This window comes from Mirounga leonina, unplaced genomic scaffold (genome assembly GCF_011800145.1).
Source record: "Mirounga leonina isolate KUSES-001 unplaced genomic scaffold, KU_Mleo_1.0 Mir_173, whole genome shotgun sequence".
NCBI classification, from domain to species: Eukaryota; Metazoa; Chordata; class Mammalia; order Carnivora; family Phocidae; genus Mirounga; species Mirounga leonina.
Window position 1 is genome coordinate 37,060,345 of NW_023270447.1, and position 12,742 is coordinate 37,073,086.

Below are 12,742 nucleotides of genomic sequence, written 5' to 3' on the forward strand. Positions count from 1 at the left end.
ACACACAAAAACCTGAGGGAATTCATTTAAACCTTCACAAAAGGTAATCTTGAAGGATTTGTTTTGGGTAGAAGAAAAATGATTCTGATGGAAGATTAGAAATGAAGGAAGGAATGAAGAGCAGCAAAAATGGTTAAGTAAATCTAAATGAATATTGACTCTATAAGATAAAAATATAAACTTGTAGGACTAGATAGCAGCATAAAAGAAGATACCTAGCTCCCTAAAGAGTCTGAAATATTTGGAGAATTGAAGTTTGACTTTTTGGAAAATAGTTTATACCAATAACTTGGCAACTAGTGAAGTTTACTTCAGTGGTATTGTGAGCAAAACCTCTTTTCTGGGGACATCGTTCAATGTATGATTATTAACAAAGTTTGCATATCTCAACTAGAATTCGTTATGAGGTGTGAAAACTGGGGAGTATATGGCCTAGTCACTAAGAGAAATCTTATTTCGGAAAAACATGAATTGTGTCCCCAAATCTGTCTTCTTGTTGTTGTTGTTCCTAATAGTTAAGACAAAGAAATTTATTGTAGTCCAGGTTTTTTGTTTTGTAAAATTACTTACAGAGAAGATTTAAGTTTAATGAATTTATTAAGCTTCTAAATTATGCACAAAATACTACCTTGCTGTATTTACAGCCAGCAATTCATATTCCATTGTGCTTTTATGGAGCAAAAGATTTTGTGTGTGTGTGTTAACCATTTTGGCAGTTTTGTCAAGTTAAGAGATTGGGGTAGATCATCTATAAGGTTTTTTAAAAAAGTAGTCAAATCTTGTTTTATCCTGTATATAATTTTTTGATAAGTGTGCAGCTCATTTTATTGGCAAAAATTGTTTATGTGGTGCCTTCTGTAAAAATGCTAATATCTGAAAATTAGTATACATAAATTTATTCAGTAACTTTTTAAAAAATTATAGGTTTGCTTTCTTTTATAATCAAGATGTTTTTAGGCTACTAGTGTGGCTTAGGGTATCATTTTGAAATTAAATTAATCATTATATAACATCAACTAATAGGATATAGTCCAAACTTCATAGCATAGCCTATAATCATCATTAATTTATCTTTTGCTCATCTTGCCAATTTCATTATTTACTATTCTGTTTACCCCCACTAGTCATAAACATTTGTTTGTTTCCTAAATATAAACTGTTCTTGCATTTTAATGTAATTTGGGGGAATTGTTTTTAACATGGAATACTAGTCAGTGTTGCTTTGTTTGCCTATAAATTTCTAACCCTTTCTTCAAGACTCATTTCAGTCTGATCCCTCTTCATTAGTTAATTCTGTTTGCACAGGCAAAATTAGGAGCTCTGTTTTGTGTTCCATTATCATGTTATACTCTCTTCTATTCTAATAAATAACAGTAGCAATTCTTTATTTTCATATCAGTCTCTAACAGAAGACTTCTGAACAACTTGAGGACTGGGATTGGGTCTTTTAGATATCTGTCCCCAAAGATGAGTATATAGTAGGTATTTGAATTGTTTGCTGAATGAACAAAGAATGATAAGATAGAGAAATTAGTAGCAAAGGAATCTGTGAAATCAACTGGGAGAAGATATCTCGAAAGCAAACTGGTATCCTTTATTTGGTGGGCATTGAAGGGTGGGGAGTAGAATACATTGTGTTTAGAAACCATGGCATCCTCTGACTTTGAATTTGCCATATTAGCAAGATCATTTTGCAGCCACATTATTTTTGCTTAAAATCTGTCAGTGAAATTTCTGAAGGAAATAAAACCACCTTTAAATAAAATTTCCTATGTGTTTATACTAATTTATTTATTTTTTTAATTTTAGGAAACACTCCTTTACATCTTGCTGTGATGTTAGGAAATAAAGGTTAGTAAATATTTCGTTTCTTATGTTTGACTTCACTCATGTAATTTCAAATTTAGTTAAAATTTTTTAAAATGAATTTTGTTTTTTGAGTTTTTCAAAATTTACATGATTATTTTATTTGCTAATTGAGTTAGGATTCAGTATATTAAAAATAATATTTTCTCGGGCTCCTGGGTGGCTCAGATGGTTGGGCGTCTGCCTTTGGCTCAGGTCGTGATCCTGGGATCCTGGGATCAAGTCCCACATCGGACTCCCTGCTGAGTGGGGAGCCTGCTTCTCCCTCTGCCTCTGCCTGCCGCTCCCTGTGCTTGTGCTCTCTCTCTCTGTCAAAAAAAAAAAAAAAAAAAAATCTTTAATATTTTCTCATTTTCCATAGTTCATCTTAAGACTTAATGGAAATCCTATACTAATTTTATGCTTTTTGAAACTTTTTTTTATTATTTTGTTATTTTATCAAGTAAGTATTTATAAATTTGTTAATTATTATCCCTTTAATATTCAAAGAGTTTATAAGATTCTTTAATAGGGATTGTTTTGTATATCTAAACTCAGAAGGCTAACCTTTTGTATATTATATGATTGTAAGAACTTGTTTATTCTTTAATTAAAAAACCTCCATAGGTGATTTAAAAAATTTACTTTTTTAAAAATTATTTTATTTATTTGAGAGAGAGAGTGCACACGTGTGTGAACATGAGCAGGGGGAGGGGCGGAGGCAAAGGGAGAGGGAGAAGCAAACCCACTGAGCAGATCTGGATGCGGGCCTGATCCCAGGACCCTGAGATGGTTAATTGACTGAGCCACCCAGGTGCCCCTAAGAGATTTACTTTTTAAGGCTATTCATAGAGGTAAAAAAACCTTCCCACTAATCCTGGAAAGTGAGGATTTCAGATAGAGGATTGGCAACATTTTGATGCTGGATTTTAAAATTTTAGATGTGTTTAATAAAAATCTTTTAAAAACATACAGTCTTAAATTTTTAAACAGGGTAATGAATTTTTGTTAATACTTTTCTTTCTGGTGACCTAGAAGTAATATTCTGGAACATCTGTTATTGATACATAGTATAATACAGTTGGTGTAAACATTTGATCTGAATGTATGCAGATCCCAGGAGTGTTACCAGAACTTGCTTTGTTGGAAACAAAATTCTTTCATTAGTTTGGTTTTTAAGTTTATACGCTTAAGCATATGATCCGCAGACTAATTTATTTTTGATTTTAATTTTATACAAATTGGTGACTCAAATATTTTTTAGTTCTTTTTTTATTTAGTTATGCTTTTTTTTTTAAAATACCTTCTTGCAAGGAATACTCACTTAAGTAACTTCTTTTTTTTTTTTGATGTTTACATTTTTTCTTTTTTTAAAAAATTTTATTATGTTAATCACCATACATTACATCATTAGTTTTTGATGTAGAGTTCCATGATTCATTGTTTGCGTATAACACCCAGTGCTCCATTCAGTACATGCCCTCTTTAATACCCATCACCAGGCTAACCCATCCCCCCACCCCCTCCCCTCTAGAACCCTCATTTTGTTTCTCAGAGTCCATAGTCTCTCATGGTTCGTCTCCCCCTCCTATTTCCCCCCCTTCATTTTACCCTTCCTGCTATCTTCTTTTTTAAAAAAATATAATGTATCATTTGTTTCAGAGGTACAGGTCTGTGATTCAACAGTCTTAAACACAATTCACAGCGCTCACCATAGCACATACCCTCCCCAGTGTCTATCACCCAGCCACCCCATCCCTCCCACCCCCCACTACTCCAGTATCCCTCAGTTTGTTTCCTGAGATTAAGAATTCCTCATATCAGTGAGTAACTTCTAAGTAAAGAGAAATTAAGAGGCTATATATTATAGAAACTCAAGAAATGAGTACTAGCTGTATCTTAGGAAGAGAAATAACCAAGACTATATGAGGAATCAGCCATTCTCCCCCACCTCCCCCACCGCCGTCTCTTTCTACCTACCTGCTTACCTACCATCTGTCTATCTCTATGGTGTGTCTGCTGTTCTTTATATATATCGTAAATTACATTTATTATATATAACACTAAGAGGAAGACAAAGCAAATGTGATAAAATGTTAACAACTATTGAACCTTAGTATAGAGTATTTGAATGTTCATTGTGCTCGTCTTTCTGTTTTTCTGTATATTTGAAAATTTTTATAATACAGTATTGAAAGAAAAACAGAAATGGTACTGTTATGCTTTATCATAGATTTACATTAGCCTGTCTAAATTATGTTTCACAGAATATAAGTTTTATGGCATACTGATAAATGTTGAGAGGAAAATAGTATTTCCAGGTCAAGTCAATTTGGAAAATAGTGGGTTAATAAATATTAAGCAGTTTCTTATTGTGGACTTTCTTAGAACTTTAATTATGGTAATATGCCTTCTAAGTTGGGGCAGGTGTTGGATATAGTTGTTTTTCCCCATAGTTATTTGATTTGCTTTTTTCCACATGTATCTTGAGAGACTAGAGTTCTGTGGAATGTATTTTTGGGAAACAGTTGGTTAGATGATTCAGGATCTGCAAATAATATCAATATTTGATTTTTCTGAGTCCTTTTCATGTAGAGTAGGTACAACAGTTAATGTACTGATCCATTTACTTTTTTTTTAGCTACATACTCTTTTTTGCTTTTTTCTTTATGACCTTTTCATATTTTTGAGATTTGGTTACACAGGAGCAATATTGAAATGTGTAGTGGAAGATAAAACATCTACCTTATTAATTCTGTAAATTACTTTTGCATTGTACCACTCTTCAGTCTATGGCACTCCATCCTCTTTTATCTTCTTCCTTAGATAAATATAATATACCTTTATTGATTTCATTTTTGAAGGAAAACTTGCTATTTGTATACTTGTTTGTAAACACAGTAAAAATACCCAGGGAGCTCAAATAATATTTGTTGATTGACTTAAAAAGGGATATCCTAGGACTTTCACACTATTATTTACTTTTCTCATTCATCTTAATAGCCTTATTTTTTCATCATTAAAGTCTGATTTTTTTCTGAATTTCTGGGTGTGTTGACCATGTTGGCCTTCTAGACTGGGAAGTTACTGAATTATGGATTTGAGTTGAAATGGAAAGAACATTATACTTTAAGAAGAATTCAGGAATCTTTAGAAAATGAGATAGAAAAGTAATCTTTACTTCTTATCCTTTTGGTTGGATATCAGAGAAAGATTCATCAAACCAGTTGCACCTTTTAATTCATTCTTCTGGATCTGCAGTTTCTGTATAATTTTTTTCCCTGAAATACCTCTAGAGTTAGTATGATTTCTTACTCTCATGAGTCTCTCTCCGGATGTTCTTTTGTCTTTGCACTGTCCTATTTATCCTATTCTCTCTCTTTATATTTTATTGTATTTATAGCTCTTGCTTATTTGTATGTGATTTCTGTTCCTCATAATTTCATTTTATCCAGACTTCTCAAGTCCTAACTTCTTTGTGGCACATTTATGCATTTTTTTTAAGCCTTAGTGCCTGGTTGTTAACTACCTTGTTTTTTTATTACTCATTGTTAAAATTACTAGGAGAGGCATTTGATTGATCCTGCTTTTTTTTTTTTTAATGTATCAGAATATGTCATAGGTGACTGGCATATTTATGAATATCTGACTTTTTTTTAGTTGCTTATTTCTGTATCAGTTGAATTGTGATGGGTGAGTGAAGGGCAGCCATTCAGCAGGGTTTATGACATATCAGAAAACATAACTGATATGTCTAGCATATATATACATATATGTGTATATATGTATATATATCATACCAATCTTATACCTTAGTTTACACAACTGGGATATTGCTTTAAATTGTCCATCTTGCTTTTTAATAATTTTAAGTTAAAAATTTTAAATGATTTTAGGCTATTACTATATACTTACTGAAACAATTGAAATAATGCAGTACAAAGACATAAAAATGTATCGTCTCTTCTACTTTTTTTCCTGATGTAATTAACATTAATAGCCTAGTGGGTATCCTTGCACTCCTTTCTCTTTATTTGTATAACACAGGGGCTTAGTTTGTTTTTACTGAAGTTGAATCACCATACATAGTACTTTGCTATATTTTTCTTTTCACTCAAAAGTTTATCATGAAATAGTTCCATAAGTTTGTAGCTATTTATCCATGTTTATGTTCCCCTAACTTCTTTATACCTACACACATACACACTTGCATAAAACCCCATGATGGTAGGTGTCTTGGATAATCCATTTTATTTATTTTAAAAAATTCTTTTTAGCTGGGCTGTCATCCTCTTTGCTTGTTAACCTCCTTCTTTCTTTTTTTTTTTTTAAGTTTTTATTTAAATTCCAGTTAGTTAACAGAGTAATATTAGTTTTAGTTGTAGAATTTATTTATTTATTTATTTTTTAAGATTTTATTTATTTATTTGACAGAGAGAGACACAGCGAGAGAGGGAACACAAGCAGGGGGAGTGGGAGAGGGAGAAGCAGGCTTCCCGCAGAGCAGGGAGCCCGATGTGGGGTTCAGTCCCAGGACCCTGGGATCATGACCTGAGCCGAAGGCAGACGCTTAACAACTGAGCCACCCACGTGCTCCAGTTGTAGGATTTAGTGATTGATCACTTACATACAACACCCTGTACTCATTACAAGTGCTCTCCTTAATACCCACCACCCATTTAAACCATCCCGCTGCCCACCTCCCTTCCAATAACCCTCAGGTTGTTCTCTATAGTTGAGAGTCTCTTATCTGCTTTGCCTCACCCCACCCAACCCCCCATGTTTATCTCTTTTCCTTCTGAAATTCCACCTGAGTGAAATCATATGGTATTTGTCTTTCTCTGACTTATTTCGCTGAGCATAATACTCTCTAGCTCCATCCATATCATTGCAAAATGGCAAGATTTCATTCTTTTTGATGGCTGAGTAGTATTCCATTGTATATATATAGCACCTCTTCTTTATCCATTCATCAGCCAGTGGGCATTTGGGCTCTTTATAATTTGGCTATTGTTGGTAATGCTGCTATAAACATCAGGGTGCATGTACTCCGTTGAATCAGTATTTTTGTATCCTTTGGGTAAATACCTAGTAGTTTAATTGCTGGATCATAGGGTAGTTCTATTTTTTAAATTTTTGAGGAACCTCCGTACTGCTTTCCAGAGTGGCCGAACCAGTTTGCATTCCCACCAACAGCGTAAGAGGGTTCCCTTTTCTCCACATCCTCGCCAGTACCTGTTGTTTCCTGTGTTGTTAATTTTAGCTATTCTAACAGGTGTGAGGTGATATGTCATTGTAGTTTTGATTTGTATCTCCCTGATGATGAGTGATATTGAGCATCTTTTCATGTGTCTGTTGGCCATTGGATGTCTTCTTTGGAAAAATGTCTATTCATGTCTTCTGCCCATTTTTTTACTGGATTATTTGTTTTTTGGCTGTTGAATTTTATGCATTCTTTATATATTTTGGATACCAAACCTTTATCAGATATGTCATTTGCAAATATCTTCTCCCATTCCATAGGTTGCCTTTTAGTTCTGTTGATTATTTCCTTTGCTGTGCAGAAGCTTTTTATTTTGATGAAGTAAAAAATAAGTTCATTTTTGCTTTTGTTTCCCTTGCCTCAGGAGACATATCTAGAAAGAAGTTGCCAGCCGATGTCAGGGAGGTTGCTGCCTGTGTTCTCCTCTAGGATTTTGATGGTTTCAGGTCTCACATTTAGGTCTTTCATCCATTTTGAATTTATTTTTTATATTTGTATATACTGTAAGAAGGTGGTCCAGTCTCATTCTTCTGCATGTTGCTGTCCAGTTTTCTCAACACCATTTGTTAAATGTTTTTTTTTCATTGGATATTCTTTCCTGCTTTGTTGAAGATTAGTTGACCATAAAGTTGTGGGTCCATTTCTGGGTTTTGTATTCTGTTCCATTGATCTGTGTGTCTGTTTTTGTGCCAGTACCATACTGTTTTGATTACTGCAGCTTTGTAATATAACTTGAAGTCCAGAATTGTGATGCCTCAGCTTTGCTTTTCTTTTTCAATGTTGCTTTGGCTATTTGGGGTCTTTTGTGGTTCCATACAGATTTTAGGATTGTTTGTTTTAACTCTGTGAAAAATGCTGTTGGTATTTTGGTAGGGATTGCATTAAATGTGTAGATTGCTTTGGGTGGTATAGACATTTTAACAATATGTGTTCTTCCCATCCATGAACATGGAATATCTTTATATTTCTTTGTGTCATCTTCAGTTTCTTTCATAAGTGTTTTATAGTGTTCAGAGTATAGCTCTTTTACCTCTTTGGTAGATTTATTCCTAGGTATCGTATGGTTTTTGGTGCATTGATAAATGGGATTGATGCCTCGATTTCTCTTTTTGTTGCTTCATTATTGGTGTATAGAAATGCAACAGATTTCTGTACATTGAATTTGTATCCCAGGCTTTACTGAATTTGTGTATCAGTTCTAGCAGTTTTTTGGTAGAGTCTTTTGGGTTTTCTATGTAGAGTGTCATGTCATCTGCAAATAGTGAGAGTTTGACTTCTTCCTTGCTGATTTTGGATGCATTTTATTTCTTTTTGTTGTCTTATTGCTGAGGCTAAGACTTCCAGTACTGTGTTAAATAACAGTGGTGAGAGTGGACATCCCTATCTTGTTCCTGACAGTAGAGGGAAAGCTCTCAGTTTTTCCCCATTGAAGATAATATTGGCTGTGGTTTTTTCATATATGGCCTTTATTATGTTGAGGTATGTTCCCTCTATCCCTACTTTGTTGAGGGTTTTTATCATGAATGGATGTCGTACTTTGTCAAATATCTTTTCTGTATCTATTGAGAGGATCATATGATTCTTATCCTTTCTTTTATTAATGTGGTGTATCACATTGATTGATTTGTGAATATTGAACCACCCTTGCAGCCCAGGAGTAAATCCCATTTGATCGTGGTGAATGATCCTTTTAATGTACTGTTGGATTTGATTTACTAGTATTGTGTTGAGAATTTTTGCATCCATGTTCATCAGGGATATTAGCCTGTAGTTCTCTTTTTTAATGGAGTCTTTATCTGGTTTTGGAACTGGGATAATACTGGCCTCATAGAATAAGTTTGAAAGTTTTCCTTACATTTCTATTTTTTGGAGTAGTTTGAGAAAAATAGGTATTAACTGTTCTTTAAATGTTCAGTAGAACTCCCCTGGGAAGCCGTCTGGTCCTAGACTTTTGATTACTGATTCAGTTTCTTTGCTGGTTATTGGTCTGTTCAAGTTTTCTGTTTCTTATTGCTTTAGTTTTGGTAGTTTATATGTTTCTAGGAATTTATTTCTTCCAGGTTGCCTGATTTGTTGGCATATAATTTTTCATAATGTTCTGTTATAATTGCTTGTATTTCTGTAGTGTTGCTTGTTATATCTCCTTTCTCATTTGTGATTTTATTTATTTGGGTCCTTTCTCTTTTCTTTTTGCTAAGTCTGGCTAGGTATTTATCAATTTTATTAATTTTTTCAGGGAACCAGCTCCTGGTTTCATTGATCAGTTCTACGTTTTTAGTTTATATATCATTTTTCTGCTCTAATCTTTATTATTTCCCTTCCTCTTCTGGCTTTAGGCTTTGTTTGTTGTTCTTTTTCTAGCTCCTTTTGGTATAAGGTTAGGTTATTTATTTGAGAGTTTTCTTGCCTCTTGAGGTTAGGCCTGTATTGCTATATACTTCCCTCTTATGACTGCTTTTGCTCTACCCCAAATGTTTTGGACCATTGTGTTTTCATTTTTATTTGTTTCCTTGTATTTTTTTAAAATTTCTCCTTTAATTTTCTGGTTGACCCATTCATTCTGTAGTAGCACATTCTTTAACCTCCATGTATTTGTGGTCTTTCCAAATTTTTACTTGTGGTTGACTTGAAGTTTCATAACGTTGTGGTCAGAAAAGATGCATGGTATGATCGCGATCTTATTTATTGAGGCCTGATATGTGACCTAGTATGTGATCTCTTCTGGAGAATGTACCATGTACACTTGAAAAGAACATAATATTTTGCTACTTTAGAATGAAATGTTCCGAATATGTATCTGTTAAGTCTGTCTGGTCCAGTGTGTCATTCAAAGCCAGTGTTTCCCTGTTGATTTTCTACTTAGATGATCTGTCCATTGATGTAAGTGGGGTGTTAAAGTCCCCTACTATTATTACATTATTATCAATGAGTTCTTTTTTTTTTTTTTTTTAAAGATTCCATTTATCCACTTGACGGAGAGAGACACAGCGAGAGAGGGAACACAAGCAGGGAGAGTGGAAGAGGGAGAAGCAGGCTTCCTGCCGAGCAGGGAGCCCAAGTTCTTTTTTTAAAAGATTTTATTTATTTATTTGACAGAGAGAGACACAGTGAGAGAGGGAACACAAGCAGGGGGCGTGGGGGAGGGAGAAGCAGGCTTCCTGCTGAGCAGGGAGCCCAACGTGGGGTTCAGTCCCAGGACCCTGGGATCATGACGTGAGCCGAAGGCAGAGCTTAATGACTGAGCCACCCAGTGCCCCTCAATGAGTTCTTTTATGTTTGTTATTGTTTTATATATTTGGATGCTCCTACGTTAGGGGCATAAATATTTACAGTTCTTAGGTCTTTTTGTTGGATAGTCCCCTTTATTATGATATAGTGCCCTTCTTCATCTCTTGTTACAGTCTTTGGTTTAAAATCTAGCTTGTCTGATGTAAATATTGTTACTCTGGCTTTCTTTTGATGTCCATTTGCATGATAAATGTTTCTCTGTCCTCTCACTTTCAATCTGCAGGTGTCTTTGGTCCAAAATGAGTCTCTTGTAGGCAGCATGTAGATGGATCTTGTTTTTTAATCCATTCTGACACCCTATGTCTTTTGATAGGAGCATTTAGTACAATTACATTCAGAATTATTATTGGTACATATTAGTGCCATTTTATTACTTGTTTTGTCATTGTTCCTGGAGATTTTCTCTGTTCCTTTCTAGTCTTTGTCATTTTGGTCTTTCCTTCCCACTCAAAGAGTCCCCTTTAATATTTTTTGCAGGGTTGGTTTAGTGTTTACAAAGTCCTTTAGCATTTGTTCATCTGGGGAATGCTTTATCTCTCCTGTTCTGAATGATAACCTTGCTGGATAGAGTATTCTTCGCTGCAGACTTTTCCCATTCACCATGTTGAATATATCATGCCACTGGCTTCTGGCTTCTCAAGTTTCTTTGGAGAGATCTGCTGCTAACTTATGGGTGTTCCCTTGTAAGTTAGGGACTTCCTTTGTCTTGATGCTTTTAGGATTTTTTCTTTATCATTATATTTTGCAAATTTAACTGCAATATGTCTTGCTGTTGGCCTGCTTTTGTTGATTTTGTTGGGAGTTCTATGTGCCTCCTGAATTTGGATATCTTTTTTCCCCCAGGTTAGAGAAGTTTTCAGCTATTATTTCCTCAAATAAACCTTCTGCTCCCTTTTCTCTCTCTTCTTCTGAGACTCCTATGATACAAATGTTATTATGTTTGATGGAATCAATGAGTTCCCTAAGTCTACTCTCGTGTTCCTTTGCTCTTTCTTTTTGTTCAGCTTCATAATTTTTCATAATTCCTTTTTTCTTTTTTTTTTTTTTAGATTGTATTTATTTGAGAGAGAGAGTGAGCAAGAGAGAGCACAAGCCAGTGGAGGGGCATAGGGAGTGGGAGGAGCAGACTCCCCACGGAGCAGAGAGCCTCGTGTGGGACTCGATCCCAGGACCCTGGGATCATGACCTGAGCTGAAAGCAGATGTTTAACCAACTGAGCCATCCAGGCACCCTATTTTCCATAATTCTATCTTCTGTTTCACTTATTCATTACTCTGCTTCTTCCATACTTGTCGTCATTACATCCAGTCACTTTTGAATTTCAGATAGTGCATTTTTCTTTTCTGCCTGATTGTTTTTTAGTTCTTTTATTTCTGTGGTAAGGGTCTTCCTGATGTTTTCTATGGTTTTCTCAAGCCCGGCGAGTATTCTTATAATTGTTGCTTTAAATTCTGTATCAGGCCTATTACTTATATCTGTTTCAATTAGATCTCTGGCTGTGACCTTTTCCTGTTTTTTCTTTTGGGATGAATTCCTCCATCTTGGCATTTTGTATAGGTCTCTGTGTTCCTCTCTGTGCTAGAAAATCCTTTTATGTTTCCTGCTCCTGTGAGTAATGGGGCTTTATGAAGAAGAGGTCATACAATGTCCAGGGTCTGGTGCTTTAGGAGGTGCCTCTGGTGTGTGCTGCCTGCACTATGCTGCTGCGTTTTCTCTGCCCTTTCCCTCAGGTCAGTCGTCTGGAGAGGCTCTCCTTGCCTGCAGTGGACAGCGTTTGGACCTTGGCCAGAGTGTGGCAGGTTTTAACTGGGCGTGCTCTGGTTTGCTTGTTAAATGAGACCTGATGCTATTTCCAGTAGAGTTGAAGTTTTGCAGAACTGTGGTCAGTAGACGTGGTGTGTGTGTGGGTTTGTGCTGGTCTTCTGTGGGGAGGGGCCTGCTGTGCTGGTCATTAGGCACACTTGCCTGAGAAAAGCAGCACCAGCAGAGCGTGGTGGGGCAAGATCTGGTGTAAGCAGGTTAGGCAGCCAATCTTGGCACTGTGCTGTTTACTGAAGTTGGTTTATGCAGGGGAGGGAAATGGCTCCAGCCAACTCCTTTGTCCCCAGAGAGGGGAGTCCATGTCTGCTACTCTCAGGGAAGCCCTTCCAGAAAAGCAAATAATTTCCCCTCATGTGTCCTAGACGTTTTTGAGATCCCTGTTTTCACATTGTCTGTCTCCAGGTTGCTTGCCTGCCTGGAGCAGCACTATGCACTTTGGGCTCTATCACAGCCAAGCCTGCTTACTTTTAAGATTTTATATTTATTTATTTATTTATTTATTTATTTATTTATTTATTTATTTAT

The 12,742-nt window shown here is 35.5% G+C and overlaps 1 protein-coding gene across 2 annotated transcripts in view; it reads left to right on the forward strand.

The window, feature by feature from the left end:
• Positions 1-12,742, forward strand: part of ANKRD13C (ankyrin repeat domain 13C) — a 94,221-nt gene that overhangs the window by 17,928 nt on the left and 63,551 nt on the right. The window contains exon 2 of one of the 2 annotated variants that reach the window (XM_035018280.1): positions 1,810-1,851. The exons of the other annotated variant lie outside the window; for it this stretch is intronic. Coding sequence (XP_034874171.1) covers positions 1,810-1,851 — 42 coding nt within the window. The remainder of the gene's footprint in view (positions 1-1,809; positions 1,852-12,742) is intronic. 2 annotated transcript variants of the gene reach the window in all.